This window comes from Salmo trutta, chromosome 29 (genome assembly GCF_901001165.1).
Source record: "Salmo trutta chromosome 29, fSalTru1.1, whole genome shotgun sequence".
Classification (NCBI taxonomy): Eukaryota; Metazoa; Chordata; class Actinopteri; order Salmoniformes; family Salmonidae; genus Salmo; species Salmo trutta.
In genome coordinates, this window is record NC_042985.1 from 8614069 (window position 1) to 8636417 (window position 22349).

The window sequence follows — 22349 nt, forward strand, 5'->3', positions numbered from 1 at the left end:
TGAAAGCGTTCCACAGGGATGCTGGCCCATGTTGACTCCCATTACTTCCCACAGTTGTGTCAAGTTGGCTGGATGTCCTTTGGGTGGTGGACCATTCTTGATACACACAGAGAACTGTTGAGCGTGAAAAACCCAGCAGCGTTGCAGTTCTTGACACACTCAAACCGGTGCGCCTGGCACCTACTACCATACATTGTTCAAAGGCACTTCAATATTTTGTCTCCTCCCCTTCATCTACACCCATTATAGTGGATTCACCTGGTCAGTCTATGTCATGGAAAGAGCTGGTATTCCTAATGTTTTGTATACTCTGTGTGTATGCTTAGTAGGGAAGGAGGCTGTGTTGGGACAGCCCAGGGACTACTGTAGAGGTGACTAGCAGCCGTACTGAAGTCTTTTTCAATAGCAACACTCTACCAGGCTAATCACTTTGGCGTGCCTCGCTAATTTCCCACAACAGCCGCTTGTTAACTCGATTAAACCGGCTAGCACGCAGGTCGCGGAATGGAGGCTATGAATTGTGTTTGTGTATGTGTGTTTGGGACATGAGCTTGGGGAGATTCTATGCAAGGCCTCGATCATGTGTTTCTGTTTGTTGCTACCGTGCTATTGAGTAGTTACTTTGCAGTTGAAGTAACCAAGCTATCAAAGGACTGTTTACATAGTAAGAATGGGACCTGCACACTCTGCTCAATTTCTCAAACACACACCTTTGTTGAAGGATAAGTTGTAGGACAGTTTGATCTGTGAGGGATCTTCCTGTGTGTCAGATTGAGATTTCTCTCTGAGATAGAGACCTGTAGTATAGTGTGTTGGTTGGCAGAGTGCTACAGGTAACATGTTAGCACAAGCCCAGGCATCCTCTCTGGGCTTTGTTATTTACTTCCTCTGGTAATCACCTGGAAATCTGTAAGGATAACGCTCACTGATTTGAATCACCTGTAAAACCCACCCGTGTGTGTGTGTGTGTGTGTGTGTGTGTGTGTGTGTGTGTGTGTGACAGGGTGGTGAGGGAGAACAGGAGTGATGACTGGGCATCTTCTACTGAAAGGCTGAATGCTGGAAGACATTAGACTACTAATCTTTTGGACATGCTTTACAACAACTCTGTAGAAGTCCTGATTTCTTCGCAGCCTATCCTAGAGTGTCTCCTGCTGTGTCATGTTCTGCCTTGTGTTTTGCTTGGTTGAATGTAGAAACAGGCTGGCTCTCAGCTAGGGACACTTCTACCATCACAATCTATGCCATTAAAGACCTCGACATGCACCTTTTTGCAGACTTAGATTAAATATGACATTATGCCTTCTTATTCTCATCTTAACGGAACCAAAGGCCTCTCTCTAATGACTTGATTGATGTTTTGGTGTGTCCAGTCCTATGGCAGAGATCAGAGTATTCTCCTGTAGGCTCTGTCCTGGAGTCTGTCCAGCTTTGGTCTGGGCCTTAACCTCATATCCTGACTGCAGCCTCTGTAATATCCTGACCTGGAACCTCTACTCTCCTCTGTACTAGGGATGCACAATATATCGGTGAACATATCGGAATCGGCCGATATCAGCTAAAAATGGCAACATCGGTATTGTCCCGATGTCTAGTTTAACTGCGATGTCAAAGCTGACGTGCATACCTATATAACGTAGGTACATGACGTAATGACGCCACATAAAATGTTGCGCTACACGTGCAACACAGCATTCCTAACCTAGCCCACAATGTCTGCTGTGTCAATCGAGCAGTCAACAAGTCGAGCAGTCATTTGAAGGAGGCGAAATCCATTAACGCCAAGATAATGGAATTCACTGCCCTTGACAATCAACCGTTCTCTGTCGTGGGTGATGTTGGCTTTCGCGACTGGTCGAGCACCAGTACACATTAACATTACCAAGTTCGCTATTGTTCAGATGTTACCCTACCTGAGTTGCACAGTAATAGCGTCACTGCTATTAGCTCAGAACATACTATGGAACACCGTTTGGGTCTTTGCCTGTCAAAAAAGATACACGTCAAATAACACCGTTCTGTTATAGAATGTTGTGTGTTCTGAATTTGCACGTGCAAGCCAAGTGCCACCACTACTATCACTAGTACTGTCAAAGCTGTACAAAAAAGTCTGCAAACAAACACCGGCCACGAACGATGTGTTTACAATACCGCGTTGATAATAAAGTATTATTTGTTCGATCGCAACTTCTGGGGTAGCTAGCTGGCTTTAGCTTGGTACCTAGCTTCGCCAGTACAACCAGCCTGAAAACAATAACCAGTAGAAACTGCAGTCATTTTCACTATTCTTAGCAATGATTTAGGAGTCTTTGTGAGTAATTATTAGCTAGGTAGCCACTTGTTGTTTGCCTATTGAAATGTAACTTCAATTCATGAAAATAAATAGCTAGCCAGCTACTTAACCCTGTTGCCCAAAGCTAACGTTATAAGCAGCCAGCTAGCTTCATCTGGCTAGTAAGGCTCGACCTGACCGGGGTATGTGTTGTGAAGCTAGCCACAATAAGAATAAGGCACAATAGTGGAATTTGCGGTTGGCCTTAAAAATAGCAGTACCTCTTTGAAAGTGATGCAGAAGGTTATAATTGGTGGATCATGCCATATTTAAACTAGATAATGTTAAACAATGTTGAAATGTGAACCAATGAAATGGGGTATCGGTCTACTCGGTGACACCCACAGAACACAACTGTGAAGAGTTTACGCAAATATTAGCATTGTAGCTCTTATCGCGGGACTGTGACTGTGAAATCACCTCTTCAGTCAGCCTATTGTGTGTTGACATTCATATTGCACTGTACAGCTTTACCTAAGGATTGGGGATCAATGAAATGGCATTCTACTCAATACCCAATATATTTTTTCCCAACGTCCACCTCAGAGTTATCAGACTCAAACATCCACGCAGTATTGTTTTTCCTTGGGAATAGTGTTCAAAACACACAGGTTGACAATAAATGCGGCTCAATTCACAGTTGTTTCAGAGTCCCGCAATAAGAGCTACGTTCTCTGGGTGTCACTGAGTAGACTGATACCCCATGTCATTGATCCACAATCCATAGGTAAGGCTGTACAGTGAAATAAGTATGCCCCCAGTGTAATTCTAAAGTATAATACATCCAGTGTGATTTCAACAGATTTTGTCAAATTAACAAGTTATTGTCTTTTGTTGATTTTATATAACATTCCAACCTCGTTTAGCATGATCTATTCAATTATGGCAGAATTCTACTATTTGTATTAATTTGCATCACTGTCAATGACTTTTATTTGGAAGGCAAACCGCATAGTCCACTATTGTGGCTAATCCTTATTGTGGCTAGCTTAACATAGATGGGTCCGACCACCATTAATCAAATAATAACCGTCTTATAAATTAGGGTTATTTTAGATAATGACACCTAGCTATATAGTAAGTTAGCTAACGATAGCTACTGAAACAGATTGTCGTTTTGCTATGTTTTTGGGGAAGAACATTGTTTTCATCCATTTTTTATGACCAGAACTGTAGGTGCGCGAGACAACTTTACCGGCATCATAGCATATGTATCAATGAATCATTGTGACATAGGAAATACAAGTGATTTGTGTAATAATTACGTAAAAAATGTATGAACTCGTTACATTTTTGTGACGTACAGTCATATTCAGGTCCTGATTGGTCAACAAGCTTATTTGACACGTCAAATAGTGTTATTTAACGTGTATCTTTTTTGACACGCAAAAACCCAAACAGGTTTTACATAGAAATCCTGGTTAAGAATGAAACGACTGAACAATGAAACAGCACAGCAAGTTAGTGAAAGAAATAGGTTTTGATTATGTTTTACTGGTAATGGGGACATACGTAAATGCCAACAAAATAACTTTTTGGTGTGTGTGTGTGTGTGACCTTTATTTAACTAGCCATGTCAATTAAGAACAAATTCTTATTTAAAATGACGTCCTACCCCGACCAAACCCGGACGACGCTGGGCCAATTATGTGCCGCCCTATGGGACTCCCAATCACGGCCGGATGTGATACAGCCTGGATTCGAACCAGGAACTGTAGTGACGCCTCTTGCACTGAGATGCAGTGCCTTGGACCACTGCGTCCATGTGTGTGTGTTAACTATTTAACTGTACTAGAATGCTTAAAAGGCTGCAAAAATTGTAAATAGCGGTTATCGGTATCGGGTTTTTGTCAAGGAAAATATCGGATATTGGTATCGGCCACAAACGCCATATCACTACTCTGTACTGTCTTTTTATCCCAAATGGCACCCTATTCCTTTTGTAGTGCACTACTTTTGACCAGGGCCATAGGGTGCCATTTGGAACACAGCCACTGCATGTTGGCTTGTGGTGTTTTATTCAAATGAGGCTTTCTCTTTCTTCTCTCCTCCTGGTCCAACTCAGGACCTCTCTCCTCTCTTCCTGGTTCAACCCAGAACCACTCCCTTCTCCTTTCTTCCTCTGCTGACTCTGCAGATTGTTAGTTATTGAAGGGGGAAGACTACTGACGAGAGATAATAACTAGATGGTTAGTGGAGTGTTACTGAGTACCTCTGAAGCTACAGCAGGGAAATGAAGCCACAACGCTAGAGGAATCCAGCTAGTTGTTCATCTTATCGTCTGTGTGTCTCAGATGTGTCGTAGTTGAAGGAAACATGGTTGAATTAATTGTTGGCAAACCAGAAAGCGCTAATGGCTGAAAAGCAGATGTTTAAATCTCAGTCGATGACTGGAACAGTAGTCGAACACATGTGTGCAATACACACCAGAAACACACTCTCTTTAGGCTCGTAAAAATATTTAGACTCTAGACTAAACCAGGAGTAGAATCTTCAGATGAGATTCTTTGATGTCTCTGATTAGATGAGCAGTTGAGGAAATCTGTTGTCTGGGACATCTGTGGGATCGCAGTTCTTTGGAATTTGGGGATTGTGTCTCTCCCAGCTGAGTATGCAGATGCACTAAACCAATAGTGTTGGAGTCAATTCAATTCCAACTCACAGAAATGCACTCTGGGCAGTGTTCCGTGTATGAATCAAATTTCAAATCATTTCCTACAGAGACACGAAATGGCATTGATCCAACTCTGCTGTCCAGCATTCTTTTCTATAGCTACAGCCATAGAGTTGGATAGAGAGCTCACTTGGCCCAAATCATGTCATGGAAGCAGCCATTGCAGAGAAAGACTCTGTCATCTTTATGGCTACAGCCCACTGCATTCACCCCCCAGTATGCTGTCTCCAGTATGCTGTCTCCAGTATGCTGTCTCCAGTATGCTGTCTCCAGTATGCTGTCTCCAATATGCAGTCTCCAATATGCAGTCTCCAATATGCAGTCTCCAATATGCAGTCTCCAATATGCAGTCTCCAATATGCTGTCTCCAGTATGCTGTCTCCAGTATGCTGTCTCCAGTATGCTGTCTCTATACATCAAAGATCTATTGATCTTTAGACTGTCTCTTTCAGCTTGTCCACTAATGGCAAATGGCTGCTGCTGCATGACAATACGTCTGGTGTCACAATCAAGTCATCTGGACTGTGTCCCAAATGGCACCCTATTCCCTATATGACCATGGCTCTGTTAAAAAGTAGTGCACTATATAGGGAATAGGGTACCATTTGGGATGCACACACTAAAAGTTATCTGGTATCACAATACTGCTGAAGGGTACACATCCGTATCCCTTCAGAGACTCAATTTCATGGCTATTGTGAGGCTGCCATAGGTGTGAGGGGAGGATAGACTATTGTGAGGCTGCCATAGGTGTGAGGGGAGGATAGACTATTGTGAGGCTGCCATAGGTGTGAGGGGAGGATATACTATTGTCAGGCTACCATAGGTGTGAGGGGAGGATAGACTATTGTGAGGCTACCATAGGTGTGAGGAGATGATGGACTATTGTGAGGCTGCCATAGGTGTGAGGGGAGGATAGACTATTGTGAGGTTGCCATAGGTGTGAGGGGAGGATAGACTATTGTGAGGCTGCCATAGGTGTGAGGGGAGGATAGACTATTGTGAGGCTGCCATAGGTGTGAGGGGAGGATAGACTATTGTGAGGCTACCATAGGTGTGAGGAGATGATAGACTATTGTGAGGTTGCCATAGGTGTGAGGGGAGGATAGACTATTGTGAGGCTGCCATAGGTGTGAGGGGAGGATAGACTATTGTGAGGCTACCATAGGTGTGAGGAGATGATAGACTATTGTGAGGTTGCCATAGGTGTGAGGGGAGGATAGACTATTGTGAGGCTGCCATAGGTGTGAGGGGAGGATAGACTATTGTGAGGTTGCCATAGGTGTGAGGGGAGGATAGACTATTGTGAGGCTACCATAGGTGTGAGGGGAGGATAGACTATTGTGAGGCTGCCATAGGTGTGAGGGGAGGATAGACTATTGTGAGGCTGCCATAGGTGTGAGGGGAGGATAGACTATTGTGAGACTGCCATAGGTGTGAGGGGAGGATAGACTATTGTGAGGCTACCATAGGTGTGAGGGGAGGATAGGTGGGCAGGGAAATCACTTTGGACAGACAACACTCAAGCACAAAGGGGCCAGTTACGCCTGCATAATGGTGTCTTTCCTCTCCTCTGTCCTGTGATCTACTGCCTGGGACTCCTCTCCTCTGTCCTGTGTTCTACTGCCTGGGACTCCTCTCCTCTGTCCTGTGTTCTACTGCCTGGGACTCCTCTCCTCTGTCCTGTGTTCTACTGCCTGGGACTCCTCTCCTCTGTCCTGTGTTCTACTGCCTGGGACTCCTCTCCTCTGTCCTGTGTTCTACTGCCTGGGACTCCTCTCCTCTGTCCTGTGTTCTACTGCCTGGGACTCCTCTCCTCTGTCCTGTGTTCTACTGCCTGGGACTCCTCTCCTCTGTCCTGTGTTCTACTGCCTGGGACTCCTCTCCTCTGTCCTGTGTTCTACTGCCTGGGACTCCTCTCCTCTGTCCTGTGTTCTACTGCCTGGGACTCCTCTCCTCTGTCCTGTGTTCTACTGCCTGGGACTCCTCTCCTCTGTCCTGTGTTCTACTGCCTGGGACTCCTCTCCTCTGTCCTGTGTTCTACTGCCTGGGACTCCTCTCCTCTGTCCTGTGTTCTACTGCCTGGGACCTCTGCCCATTTTCTTTACTCTTACTCTTTACCCTTTACTCTGGTCAGCTCCCTTCTCTCCCTCTCCTCTCTGGCTGGTCAGCTCCCGTCTCTCTCCTCTCTGGCTGGTCAGCTCCCCTCTCTCCCTCTCCCCTCTGGCTGGTCAGCTCCCGTCTCTCTCCTCTCTGGCTGGTCAGCTCCCCTCTCTCCCTCTCCCCTCTGGCTGGTCAGCTCCCCTCTCTCCCTCTCCCCTCTGGCTGGTCAGCTCCCCTCTCTCCCTCTCTCCTCTGGCTGGTCAGCTCCCCTCTCTGTCTCTCTCCCTCTCTCCTCTGGCTGGTCAGCTCCCCTCTCTGTCTCTCTCCCTCTCCCCTCTGGCTGGTCAGCTCCCCTCTCTGTCTCTCTCCCTCTCCCCTCTGGCTGGTCAGCTCCCCTCTCTGTCTCTCTCCCTCTCCCCTCTGGCTGGTCAGCTGCCCTCTCTGTCTCTCTCCCTCTCCCCTCTGGCTGGTCAGCTCCCCTCTCTGTCTCTCTCCCTCTCCCCTCTGGCTGGTCAGCTCCCCTCTCTGTCTCTCTCCCTCTCCCCTCTGGCTGGTCAGCTCCCCTCTCTGTCTCTCTCCCTCTCCCCTCTGGCTGGTCAGCTCCCCTCTCTGTCTCTCTCCCTCTCCCCTCTGGCTGGTCAGCTCCCCTCTCTGTCTCTCTCCCTCTCCCCTCTGGCTGGTCAGCTCCCCTCTCTGTCTCTCTCCCTCTCCCCTCTGGCTGGTCAGCTCCCCTCTCTGTCTCTCTCCTCTGGCTGGTCAGCTCCCCTCTCTGTCTCTCTCCCTCTCTCCTCTGGCTGGTCAGCTCCCCTCTCTGTCTCTCTCCCTCTCCCCTCTGGCTGGTCAGCTCCCCTCTCTGTCTCTCTCCCCTCTGGCTGGTCAGCTCCCCTCTCTCCCTCTCCTCTCTGGCTGGTCAGCTCCCCTCTCTCCCTCTCCTCTCTGGCTGGTCAGCTCCCCTCTGTCTCTCTCCCTCTCCCCTCTGGCTGGTCAGCTCCCCTCTCTGTCTCTCTCCCTCTCCCCTCTGGCTGGTCAGCTCCCCTCTCTGTCTCTCTCCTCTGGCTGGTCAGCTCCCCTCTCTGTCTCTCTCCCTCTCTCCTCTGGCTGGTCAGCTCCCCTCTCTGTCTCTCTCCCTCTCCCCTCTGGCTGGTCAGCTCCCCTCTCTGTCTCTCTCCCCTCTGGCTGGTCAGCTCCCCTCTCTCCCTCTCCTCTCTGGCTGGTCAGCTCCCCTCTCTCCCTCTCCTCTCTGGCTGGTCAGCTCCCCTCTGTCTCTCTCCCTCTCCCCTCTGGCTGGTCAGCTCCCCTCTCTGTCTCTCCTCTCTGGCTGGTCAGCTCCCCTCTCTGTCTCTCTCCCTCTCCTCTCTGGCTGGTCAGCTCCCCTCACTCCCTCTCCTCTCTCTGGCTGGTCAGCTCCCCTCTCTCGCTCTCCTCTCTGGCTGGTCAGCTCCCCTCTCTGTCTCTCTCCTCTGGCTGGTCAGCTCCCCTCTCTGTCTCTCTCCCTCTCCTCTCTGGCTGGTCAGCTCCCCTCTCTGTCTCTCTCTCTCTCCCTTCTGGCTGGTCAGCTCCCCTCTCTGTCTCTCTCCTCTGGCTGGTCAGCTCCCCTCTCTGTCTCTCTCCTCTGGCTGGTCAGCTCCCCTCTCTGTCTCTCTCCCTCTCCTCTCTGGCTGGTCAGCTCCCCTCTCTCTCCCTCTCCCCTTTGGCTGGTCAGCTCCCCTCTCTTGTTGTAGGTAGGTGGATGGTAGCTATCTCTCTGCAGCAGGGGCGTGTGTGTTGTGTGACAGCGAGAGCCGGTAATGTCACTGGACCATAATGGAACATTGCACCTCTGAGCTGAAATGTACCAGAACTGGCCACCTAGAATTAAGCACCATTTACACAAATACACGCAAGCTGTCTCTCTCACATGCACACACAACAGACACACACACAACAGACACACACAACAGACACAGGTCTGGTGCTGCGCTCCTTTATCATGGGCCAGAGATGTGAGTGGCTAGTCCCAGGCTGTACCAAACCTGTCACACTGGTGTCAGCAATAGACTAGGTTACTGTCCTCCAGTCTTCCCTGTAGGATTCAACTGGTGTCAGCAATAGACTAGGTTACTGTCCTCCAGTCTTCCCTGTGGAATTCAACTGGTGTCAGCAATAGACTAGGTTACTGTCCTCCAGTCTTCCCTGTGGGATTCAACTGGTGTCAGCAATAGACTAGGTTACTGCCCTCCAGTCTTCCCTGTGGAATTCAACTGGTGTCAGCAATAGACTAGGTTACTGTCCTCCAGTCTTCCCTGTGGGATTCAACTGGTGTCAGCAATAGACTAGGTTACTGTCCTCCAGTCTTCCCTGTGGGATTCAACTGGTGTCAGCAATAGACTAGGTTACTGTCCTCCAGTCTTCCCTGTGGGATTCAACTGGTGTCAGCAATAGACTAGGTTACTGTCCTCCAGTCTTCCCTGTAGGATTCAACTGGTGTCAGCAATAGACTAGGTTACTGTCCTCCAGTCTTCCCTGTGGAATTCAACTGGTGTCAGCAATAGACTAGGTTACTGTCCTCCAGTCTTCCCTGTGGAATTCAACTGGTGTCAGCAATAGACTAGGTTACTGTCCTCCAGTCTTCCCTGTGGAATTCAACTGGTGTCAGCAATAGACTAGGTTACTGTCCTCCAGTCTTCCCTGTGGAATTCAACTGGTGTCAGCAATAGACTAGGTTACTGTCCTCCAGTGTTCCCTGTAGGATTCAACTGGTGTCAGCAATAGACTAGGTTACGGCCCTGTGGGATTCTCTGACTGCTTCCGTAATGGCACCCTATTCCCTACATTCCCTGTCCCCCCAGCTAATGCTAATGACCTAATAATACCTGCATGTTGCCTAGGGCCTGAGTTTTTCCAGTCACATTCCTGCCCCTGATGGTTGCTGATCAGAGGAGCATATATTTCCCTCAGAGTTGCCCTCAAGCCGAGTGGCATTCCAACAGCCCTTCACATTCCAACACCTGAGAAGTTTTCTGTACGCCAACCTGGCTCTATTCTCACCCCTTAATGGTGATTTCAGACAGCTTGTCCCTTGTAATATTGGTTAAACAGCAGATGGTGTCTGCCGTTGGTGTTTCCCTTGGCCATGCTGTATGTTCATCACAGATTTGACTGGCTCTCAGTTCACGCACGACTCCAGAGGAAGCCAGCGCTAGCCCCGACATGAGCCAGACTGGAACCGTCACTTACCCAGTCACTGTCCCAAATGGCACACTATTCCCTATGCAGCTCAGTACTTTTGACCAGGGTCCCATATGGTTCTGGTCAAAAGTAGTGCACTACATGGGGAATAGGGTGCCACTTTGGACACAACCCCAGAGTGCATATCTACTCACATTACTTTGCAGGGTTCTGCCGTCCAGCCGTAATGTGTTGATTTAGGCCCAAGTAGCGCGGTCCAAGGAAGACAATTGTATCACCTGTCTCCGAATGCAATCGTTCCACATTGACTACATGTTTGTTCAGGGGGGGATATTTAGTCCCGCTGCGATAGCGGTGCCCTCTTGTAATGGACTTGATAGCTCTGTTTGTTTTCCCTCTGCTTTGTTTGGAGTGGCGTCCATATTGACTTTATGGAGGCTAGGAGATAAAGAGTTAGCAGGGAAGGGAAGATGAGACAGTGGCATGACTAATTCTACATTTACAACACTGAGCTGTCGTCTTAATGTGTCCAGATAGGATACAACACTGAGCTGTCGTCTTAATGTGTCCAGATAGGATGCAACACTGAGCTGTCGTCTTAATGTGTCCAGATAGGATGCAACACTGAGCTGTCGTCTGAACGTGTCCAGATAGGATACAACACTGAGCTGTAGTCTTAACGTGTCCAGATAGGATACAACACTGAGCTGTCGTCTTAACGTGTCCAGATAGGATACAACACTGAGCTGTCGTCTTAACGTGTCCAGATAGGATACAACACTGAGCTGTCGTCTTAACGTGTCCAGATAGGATACAACACTGAGCTGTCGTCTTAACGTGTCCAGATAGGATACAACACTGAGCTGTCGTCTTAACGTGTCCAGATAGGATACAACACTGAGCTGTCGTCTTAACGTGTCCAGATAGGATACAACACTGAGCTGTCGTCTTAACGTGTCCAGATAGGATACAACACTGAGCTGTCGTCTTAACGTGTCCAGATAGGATACAACACTGAGCTGTCGTCTTAACGTGTCCAGATAGGATACAACACTGAGCTGTCGTCTTAATGTGCCCAGATAGGATACAACACTGAGCTGTCGTCTTATTGTGTCCAGATAGGATACAACACTGAGCTGTCGTCTTATTGTGTCCAGATAGGATACAACACTGAGCTGTCGTCTTAACGTGTCCAGATAGGATACAACACTGAGCTGTCGTCTTAATGTGTCCAGATAGGATACAACACTGAGCTGTCGTCTTAATGTGTCCAGATAGGATACAACACTGAGCTGTCGTCTTAATGTGTCCAGATAGGATACAACACTGAGCTGTCGTCTTAATGTGTCCAGATACGATACAACACTGAGCTGTCGTCTTAATGTGTCCAGATACGATACAATACTGAGCTGTCGTCTTAACGTGTCCAGATAGGATACAACACTGAGCTGTCGTCTTAATGTGTCCAGATAGGATACAACACTGAGCTGTCGTCTTAATGTGTCCAGATACGATACAATACTGAGCTGTCGTCTTAATGTGTCCAGATAGGATCTCCTCCTGATTAAGTGCCTGAAGAGACGGTTGTATATTGGGGAACCTTTTGTCTTCTGTTCCCGAGCCGTCTATTCCGATGCCTCTGCTTTTCCACCAGTTGTTGTGATTACAACAGATTACTACAATCAGACCTGGGTTCAACTAGTATTTGATGTATTTGAAATGCTTTAAGTGTTTGATCTAGCTTGCCTGGGGTGCCAGATGGGCTGGGTTTGCACCATTCCATTGGTTACATGTGAACTCAGTCAAGCACAGATTTTTGAAGCGTTTGAACACAGAAAGTCTGAATACAATAGGTTGTTAAAACCTGGCATAAAACACATGGTATGCTTTTCAGCGCTTAGCTTATCTGTCCATCACTGAGCTTGGGTTTCTCCACCTTCTTCACAAAGCTCTGCTTGATGTGGTTGTGTGTGACACAAGGCTTAAAACTCACAGCAATAACTTACCATTTATATTTTTCTTCCTTTTATTTGTTAATGGGCCATTCAGGGTGATTAGATGAAAGTGTGCTGATGTGAGGCTTGTGAGCAGTGTGTTATGGAGGCTTAATGACTGTGAAAAATCATTCTAATGAGTCTTAACTGCTGATGGAGACATGGAAGACAAAAGTCAGGTCATTAGAGGTGGTAATGATGGGGAAGCCATGGGAGAGAGGGAGGTAAACATCCTGACTGGCTGACTGGCTGGCTGGCAGCAGTGCTGATGTCTACTGCCTCACAGCTGGGCACTCAGAACAATCCGACTTGGCCTACCTGCTGGGGTACGTCTCAGTACTCTGAAGTGGCTCCTTCTAATCTTCCTCCTTTCATTTGGCCACGTCTCAGAGCAGAGGAGATCTTCATTTGGCCACCTCTCAGAGCAGAGGAGATCTTCATTTGGCCACCTCTCTCTGTTGAGATCTTCATTTGGCCACCTCTCAGAGCAGAGGAGATCTTCATTTAGCTACCTCTCAGAGCAGAGGAGATCTTCATTTAGCCACCTCTCAGAGCAGAGGAGATCTTCATTTAGCTACCTCTCAGAGCAGAGGAGATCTTCATTTAGCTACCTCTCAGAGCAGAGGAGATCTTCATTTAGCTACCTCTCAGAGCAGGAGAGGAGATCTTCATTTAGCTACCTCTCAGAGCAAAGGAGAGGAGATCTTCATTTAGCCATCTCTCAGAGCAGGAGAGGAGATCTTCATTTAGCCATCTCTCAGAGCAGGAGAGGAGATCTTTATTTAGCTACCTCTCAGAGCAGAGGAGAGGAGATCTTAATTTAGCTACCTCTTAGAGCAGAGGAGAGATCTTCATTTAGCTACCTCTCAGAGCAAAGGAGAGGAGATCTTCATTTAGCTACCTCTCAGCAGGAGAGGATCTTCATTTAGCTACCTCTCAGAGCAAAGGAGAGGAGATCTTCATTTAGCCACCTCTCAGAGCAGAGGAGAGGAGATCTTAATTTAGCTACCTCTCAGAGCAAAGGAGAGGAGATCTTCATTTGGCCACCTCTCAGAGCAAAGGAGAGGAGATCTTCATTTGGCCCCCTCTCAGAGCAAAGGAGAGGAGATCTTCATTTGGCCACCTCTCCGAGCAAAGAGGAGGAGATCTTCATTTGGCCACATATCTTCATTTGGCCATCTCTCAGAGCAAAGGAGAGGAGATCTTCATTTGGCCACCTCTCAGAGCAAAGGAGAGGAGATCTTCATTTAGCTACCTCTCAGAGCAAAAGAGAGGAGATCTTCATTTGGCCACCTCTCAGAGCAGAGGAGAGGGGATCTTCATTTGGCCACCTCTCAGAGCAAAGGAGAGGAGATCTTCATTTGGCTACCTCTCAGAGCAAAGGAGAGGAGATCTTCATTTGGCCACCTCTCAGAGCAAAAGGGAAGGAGAGGAAATCTAAAAACATCTGAAAGTAGATGAATGCTCTCCATGTCACTGACTTCTCCAAAGTATGGAAGGAGATGATGGGAAGGAGAGAGAGGAAGCCACTTTATAATATAAAGATGCACCCGCTGGTTTGGTGTCCAAACAGGGCTATTTGCCAGTCACTTCTCAGAACCAGTGAAACATGGACACGTGTAGGGGTTGACTACTGCAGCACAGTCTTTTTCCTACATCTTATTGTATATGCTCATTAAATAAATGTGTGGAAGGCTGCCATGCAATAGCCCTCTTGGTTCTGATGTAATAGCCTACCTGACCCCTCACACTCTAAAGCTTGGGGTTTGCTCAAGATTTCCATTGATAATAGACTGCTTGATTTTATGGTTGGCCACGTGCCAACTCCTCCTAGGTGCAGGAAGGCAGGGGCAGAGCCCATGGAAAAGCAAAGAAACTTATTCAGTGAGTTCTTGTGACCAGCCGTACTTACACTAGTTAGGTATCGCTTTCAAAAAACTATCAGGCCTGGCCTCTGTACCGGTCCTGTCCGATTCTGTGTATTGCCTTTCCCCCAGGGGAGTGGGTTTGTGGCTGCATTCCAGAGCCGTCCTTCTCAAAATTGGAGGCCTTTTTCTGAGCGGTGTCTGTCTTTCGCAAATAGACCTCTGAGGGCTCCCTTCATTGGATTGGTCAACAACACAGACCCTTCCTTCTTGGCCACGCTTGAGTCGCTGCCAATAGGGGCCTCAGCAGCTGTCCCGAAGTTTACTCACACGGCCCCCTGTGATTGGGGGAACATTAGGTTTGTAAAGCCTCAACAGGTTTGCAGTAAACACTCATCGAACCGCCGAGGCTTACCCGCTCCCTGGTCAATATTTGAGGGCTCTGTAAGCTCAGAGCTCACCTCCAGAAGGCATTCCATCAGCCTGTTCTAATTTGCACTTTGCATTAGCAGCAGGACGTCTGATAAAAAGAACATCTCTATTGGGCTGCAGGAGTTTACATTCATATAGACGTCCATCTTAATAAACCCTCAGTGGAGCAGTATACAAGTACAGGCTCAAGCTATGTTGTGCAACTTGTTTTCTGCTATTTTCACGTTTTAGAGGACAGAATGTTTTCTGTCCTAGAGGGCGCTCTGTAAGCGTTGTGCTTTTGTACACTCCCACAAAGGGCCTAGTCTATATAATGCATGAGTGTTCTATTGTGCCATATGTAGTTTATTGATGTAACCTCAGCCGTTGTCTCCCTCTCTTCTCTCCCCAGATGCAGCAGCTGTTCTACGAGAACTACGAGCCCAACAAGAAGGGATACATCCGCGACCTCCACAATAGCAAGATCCACCGGGCTATCACCCTGCACCCCAACAAGAACCCGCCCTACCAGTACCGCCTGCACAGCTACATGCTCAGCCGCAAGATTGCCCAGCTCCGCCACCGCACCATCCAGCTCCACCGTGAGATCGTCCAGATGGGCCGCTACGGGGCGGCCGAGCCCAGCCGAGAGGACCTGCAGCTGGGCATGCCTCCATCCTTCATGAGGTTCCACCCTCGGCTCCGCGAGGAGGTCCTGGAGTGGGAGTTCCTGACGGGCAAGTACCTGTTCTCCTCGTCTGACGGTCAACCCCCCCGCCGGGGAATGGACTCCTCCCAGCGTCTGGCCCTGGATGACATCATCATGCAGGTGATGGAGATGATTAACGCCAACGCCAAGACGCGGGGACGGGTGATCGACTTCAAGGAAATCCAGTACGGCTACCGGCGGGTCAACCCCATGTACGGGGCGGAGTACGTGCTGGACCTGTTGCTCCTCTACAAGAAGCACAAAGGGAAGACCATGACGGTGCCGGTGAGGAGACATGCCTACCTCCAGCAGACCTTCAGCCAGATCCAGTTCAGAGAGGAAGAGGAGATGGACGCCAAGGCGCTCGCCAGCAGCATCAACCAGGACTCTGACTCCCTGTCCTTCCTCTCCAACTCCCTCAAGATGTTCGTGCCCTTCAAGCTGTCCAGCTCTAGCCAGGACCAAAAGGAGCTGAAGGAGCCTAAGGTCAACATATTAGTGCCGCTATCCGGACGCTACGACATCTTTGTCCGCTTCATGGCCAATTTAGAACGGGTGTGCCTGATCCCCAACCAGAACGTCAAGCTGCTCATCCTCCTCTTCAGCACCGACAACAACACAGAGCGGGTCAAGCAGGTGGAGCTGATGAGGGAGTACCACATCAAGTACCCCCGTGCCGAGATGGAGATCCAGCCCGTGTCGGGCTCCTTCTCCCGGGCCTTGGCTCTGGAGGTGGGCTCGGCCCACTTCTCCAACGATTCGCTGCTCTTCTACTGCGACGTGGACCTGCTCTTCACAACCGACTTCCTCAAGAGGTGCCGGGGTAACACGGTCCTGGGGGAGCAGACCTACTTCCCCATCATCTTCAGTCAGTACGACCCCAAGGTGGTTTACGCCGGCAAGGTGCCCAGTGAGAACCACTATGTGTTCACCGCCAAGACTGGTCTGTGGCGTCACTACGGCTTCGGCATTGTCTGTGTTTACAAGGGCGACCTGGTTGGGGCCGGGGGCTTCGACACCTCCATCCAAGGGTGGGGCTTGGAGGACGTGGACCTCTTTAACAAATTTGTCCAATCAGGGATCCGGTTGTTCCGGAGCACGGACCCGGGGATCGTACACGTTCACCATCCAGTAGTGTGCGACCCCAACCTGGAGCCCAACCAGTACAAGATGTGCCTGGGCTCCAAAGCCTCGTCGCACGGCTCGACACAGCAGCTGGCTGAACTGTGGCTCGAGAAGAACGACCACGGCTTCCGGAAGGTCGGGAGCTCAAATAACGAATCCCTCAGGACAGCGTGAGAAAGCACTCCGGCCAGGACTGACATAAACCAGTATGTGGAGTCCCCCAGGCCTGGGTGTCTTTCCCTCTTCCCATTTGTCTTAGCAGCATTTTTAACTACCTAATTTATTTTTTACAGAAACAAAAAAGACTTACATGGATATATTTTGGAAATATGCTTTTTTTAAGAAAACGTGAACGTTGAACTGACTGAGACAAACGTGACTGTAGAAGATGTTTTAATGAATGCTGAAAAAGAAAGAATATTGATGATGAATATTCCTTTGGATGAGCCTACCATAACTCTGGTAGCAAGAACAAAGTGCTCTGATATCTTATTCTACCAGTCTAGTAATAAAGACCATTCTGTGTTATTTGTACAGTAACCTTGTCCCCAGGTTGTTGCACATATAAGCCTGGGATATCAACAATTCAAAGTTTGCCTTAGTGGGAGTGATCATAGAATTCTATGGCAGTGACCTACTGAGTAAAGTACCTGTCGTCATTTAATTTTAGCAAATCACACGACTGTGAGGCGTGTTATGGGAGATGATTGGTTGGTAGATTAAGCCAATGCGCCAGGAGTTTCTCACAGTCATTCTGTATTGACTAACGAAGGCCAAGTTTGATGCGTTGGTCCACCAGATTCTTCCCATTTGGGCAAAAGTGTCTGGGAACTACATGATCTATAAAGAGAGTATGGGGGGATATGGTGATATTCGGGGTTATATTATGTGTACCTCAGTGATGTGCATGTACAAGCTCTTTAAAAGGTGTAGCGTTTGTCTTGTGCGTGGAGAAGACGGACGTCGTCTTCAGACCAGCAGTGCTCTAAATGGAACTGGACTCTTGATTGTGAATGTTTACAGGAGGTTGATATGAACAAACATTTCATCATTGAAAAAGGTTGACTTAGATGAAAAGCAATTTGAATTAAGACTAAAGGGCCATTTTGATTCCTTTTGATTTGTTTATAATACAGAATAACACTGTTGTTTTTTTCCATTGATTTTAGATGTTCTTTTTATTTACTTCTGTGAACACAACTGCTGGATTTAATATCTGCAATTCTTCTTCCGTTGTCTAATTTATTGAATTTGCAGTCTCCATTCTCTGTTACCTGACTGTTGGAATATGTATATTAGAAAAATGGTATACCCATCTGTTGTTGGATAGTGTTGTTTTTCCATTTTCTTTTTGTTTCTCTCTCAAACTCATCTGATTACCAAAGAGTTTTTGCACAGTGTGTTTTAGGTGTTGTGTGTCATGTTGTTTTCTAGGAGGTGCAGGCACAAACATGACATGTGCCGTAGATGAAGAGGTATAGTGAGTGAGGGAGCACCGTCCTGGGTCCAGCTCTTTACTAGCTCTCATGAGGAATCTAAGGCCTATATCAAACTAGTCATCCAGATTTAGGAACAAAGGAAGGGGAAGGTATGGGAATGCTGTGCTCCTTCATAGAACTGGAAGGAATTCTAAATCATTTTAGAACTCTTGGAGTGAATTTCAGAACCTTCTCAGCACTCATTGGTACAATGAATTAGAATAGAACTCTTAGAATGAAATCTGATTTTATACTGAACAAAAATATAAATGCAACATGCAACAATTTCAAAGATTTTACTGAGTTACAATTCATATGAGGAAATCAGTAAATTTAAATTAATGAATGAATCTACGGATTTCACATGACTGGGAATACAGATCTGTTGGTCATAGATACCTTAAATGAAATGGGCCTCACAATGGTCCTCAGGATCTCGCCACAATATTTCTGTGCATTCAAATTGCCATCGATAAAATGCAATTGTGTTTGTTGTCCGTAGCTTATGCCTGTCCATACCATAATCCCACCGCCACCATGGGGCACTCTGTTCATAATGTTCACATCAGCAAACCGCTCGCCTACATGACGCCATACAAGTGGTCTGCGGTTGTAAGGCCGGTTTGACATACTGCCAAATTCTCTAAAATGATGTTGGAGGCGGCTTATGGTAGAGCAATTAATATTAAATTATCTGGCAACAGCTCTGGTGGACATTCCTACAGTCAGCATGCCAATTGCATGTTCCTCAACTTGGGATATCTGTGGCATTGTGTTGTGTGACAAAACTGCACATTTTAGAGTGGCCTTTTATTGTCCCCAGCACAAGGTGCACATGTGTAATGATCATGCTGTTTAATCAGCTTCTTGATATGCCACACCTGTCAGGTGGATGGATTATCTGGCAAAGGAGAAATGCTCACTAACAGGGATATAAGCTTTTTGTGCGTATGGAAAATTTCTGGGATATTTTATTTCAGTTCATGAAACAACACTTTACATGTTGCGTTTCTATTTTTGTTCAGTGTAGAACTCTGAGAATGAATTATAATTCTATGAATTATCTGGTCCCTGTCTATTTAGGAGAATGTCTTCTGTGCAGTAGCACTCCCCTGGTTTTGGGTTCAAGTTTAAAGGTCTCCTCTACTCCACACAGTCTTTAAGCCCAAGAGAAGACCGGGTCAGCTACACTTAGAGCACAGTTGGCACTCCTGCTCCACCATAAGTCTTGGTTTTCTGGGGCTTTTTCATATTTCTGTTGTTCATTCAGCCCTGTCCAACTGGGAAAGGTTTTATATTTAAGAAATAAAATGAAAAATGTTTATCAAAAATGCTTTTGTTGTGGTGGTGTACTTGTTTTAGATAAGCATTCATTGACAATGTGGCCATTTTAAATGATGACAGTTGCATTTTACAGGCAAGGCACGTCAAGACATAACAATGGTACTACTAACTTTGGTGATAACTGTCAGACTGTCAGAGCTTGAATGTGACAAATTACAGTAGGATCCATAAATGTACCCTGGTCTCAGATCTGTATATTCTATCATGTCAACTCCTTGACAATGAGTTGACATGATGGCATAAACTGATCTGGGACCAGGCTACCATAAATGGGCCTGGACAAGAGATTTGCTCAGCATAAGTGTTTGCTTATTATTTGCAAAATCATATGTACAACATATGAATACTCATATGATAACCCTGGTGTATTAAATTCCCAACCTGGCTTCATAACATCATGGCCACCTAATCATCTCTTGACTCCTAATAACACTCCTCTTCATTATGAAAGCTGATGACTGGCATGCTTTCTGGGGCCAAATGGCTCCCGTGCATCGCCCAGGTGGGGGCAGCACGTTAATAGTGGATGGGGAGACTTTTGCTCCTGCTTTGAGCGCATCTAGAAAAGCAACATAATCAATTGATTTATTATTATTATTATTTAGGAGTAAATGTATTATCAAAGTGTACTGTATGTTCTCGTGGACAGAAGTGCCCTGGAGTGAGGCTGCCTGGAGGAGACTAGAGTTTGTTTTCTGAATCTCCTCTGAGAGACAACTGAAACCAGGACAATATTAAGCCTATGTTCCAAATGGCACCCTATTCCCTACATAGAGCGCTTGTCAAAAGTAGTTCACTATGTACCATGGTCAGAAGTCGTGCACTACATATGGAATAGGGCACCATTTGGGACGTAACACAACTGATGAATCATGGCTGTAGCTGATCTCCTAGGCCTAGCTCTATGAAGCATGTGGTGAGCTTTAATAGAAAGCAGCCGTATGGCATCCTGTGGCTTCTAGAACTCAGAGAGGAGAGACCCAGTCTCGGCCGTTCAGATAAACGCTGTGCTCTGTCCTCTTCACAAACAATCTCCCTCTCAGAAATATAGCTTTTCTAAGGTGGCAAGTGATGTTTTTTACTCTTTCCAGATGTTTGCTAGACCACTAGCTATAGGTAGCCTAGTGGTTAAGAGTGTTTGACCAGTAACCGAAAGGTCACTGGTTCAAATCCCAGAGCTGGCAAGGTGGGGAAAAAATCTGCCGTTCTGCACTTGAGCAAGGCAGTTAACCCCCAGCAATAATTGCTCCCCAGGCACTGATTAAGGTGGAGGGGTTGGGCTAAATGTGGAAGACACATTTCATTTGAATGCATTTCATTTTTTTTTTACATTTATTTAACAAGGCAAGTCAGTTAAGAACAAATTCTTATTTACAATGGCGGCCAAAGAACAGTGGGTTAACTGCCTTGCCTCTAAGCAACCTTTCGGTGACTGGCCAAATGTTCTAACCACTACCTGCCACCCCAAGTATTTGAGTTGTGCAACTGACTAGGTTAGGTATCCTTTATTTCTTTGAAGGAGTCATGGAGTTATGTTACTTCTGGTACAGGCATCCATACCTGGGTTCACATGGTACCTTGAGCATTTGCTTCAGCCTGTCTGGAGTGCCTGATGGGTGGGGCTTTTCTCTTTTGGGACTATTCTATTGGTTCCATTTCAGGTAAGCAACGATCTCAAATACTGTTTGGGGTGGATGACAAATGCTGTGACTGTGTCTGTCTGTGAAGGTCTATGAGATTGCCTGTTTGTAGACATGTCTGGGTTTGTGTGTGTGTGTGTGACGTCTGTTCATGTGTGACTGCATAAGCCTAAGACATGGCTGAAACTCTTGTCTCCTTCCCCCATTCTCGGTCTGTGTGTCTTTATGGTCCCAGAGCAGACACAATATGGGGATATTGACTTATCCTGCTATTTGCATGAGGCCCGGTTTCACTGAGCCCGGTAGGAGCTTCCTGTGGCCCTATAGCAGCCTGTCCCAAATGCACCTATTGCCTTTGTAGTGCACTACCTTTTACCAGGGCCCATAAATAGGGGATAGGGGGCTTTTTGGGATACATGCAGAGTCTCCGGTAACATTACCCGACTAGCTAGGCTGAAATTCAATCAAACCCGTCATAACAATATCTACCTAGTGTTTTTGTTTACAAACTTCACCCTGTGTCCACACACTTGTTATTCTGAAGGTGAAAACATATCTCTAAGGGGAGTCTACTGTACCTACCTGGTAGTTGTTTAAAACAGTACTCAAGACCAATAGCTAATGACCTCTCGTATGTCACCATCATGACAGCCTTTGTAAGCTCTTTCTTTATGGAGAAAGGTGTTCTTACCTCAATGCCATTTGGTTCAATTAAGTAAAAAAAAAAAAGACTCATCAAATCAATTGCCCAGATCAAATGCCACCCTAACTGGCCAAGAGTATTGCTGGAGAATGTCTCCCTGCTCCTGTTCTCCATAACGCACCACTGCAGGGCCAGCAGCAGCAACGATCTGCATCAGCACACCCCCTCTCTACCATGTCTCTGACTGTGATCAACTGTTTCTGCCAGCACACCTCCCCCTCTCTGCCATGTCTCTGAAGGTGATCAACTGTTTCTGCCAGCACACCTCCCCCTCTCTACCATGTCTCTGACTGTGATCAACTGTTTCTGCCAGCACACCTCCCCCTCTCTACCATGTCTCTGACTGATCAACTGTTTCTGCCAGCACACCTCCCCCTCTCTGCCATGTCTCTGACTGTGATCAACTGTTTCTGCCAGCACACCTCCCCCTCTCTACCATGTCTCTGACTGTGATCAACTGTTTCTGCCAGCACACCTCCCCCTCTCTACCATGTCTCTGACTGATCAACTGTTTCTGCCAGCACACCTCCCCCTCTCTGCCATGTCTCTGACTGTGATCAACTGTTTCTGCCAGCACACCTCCCCCTCTCTACCATGTCTCTGACTGTGATCAACTGTTTCTGCCAGCACACCTCCCCCTCTCTGCCATGTCTCTGACTGATCAACTGTTTCTGCCAGCACACCTCCCCCTCTCTGCCATGTCTCTGACTGTGATCAACTGTTTCTGCCAGCACACCTCCCCCTCTCTGCCATGTCTCTGACTGTGATCAACTGTTTCTGCCAGCACACCTCCCCCTCTCTGC

General features: G+C 47.2%; 1 protein-coding gene across 1 annotated transcript in view; it reads left to right on the forward strand.

Moving 5' to 3' along the window:
* The window catches only part of LOC115166859 (chondroitin sulfate synthase 1-like), a 91398-nt gene extending 73444 nt beyond the window's left edge, over positions 1–17954 (forward strand). The window contains exon 3 of the mRNA XM_029720745.1: positions 14960–17954. Within this exon, the coding sequence (XP_029576605.1) occupies positions 14960–16555 (1596 nt within the window). The 3' untranslated portion in view covers positions 16556–17954. The remainder of the gene's footprint in view (positions 1–14959) is intronic.
* The last annotated feature ends 4395 nt before the right edge of the window (positions 17955–22349 follow it).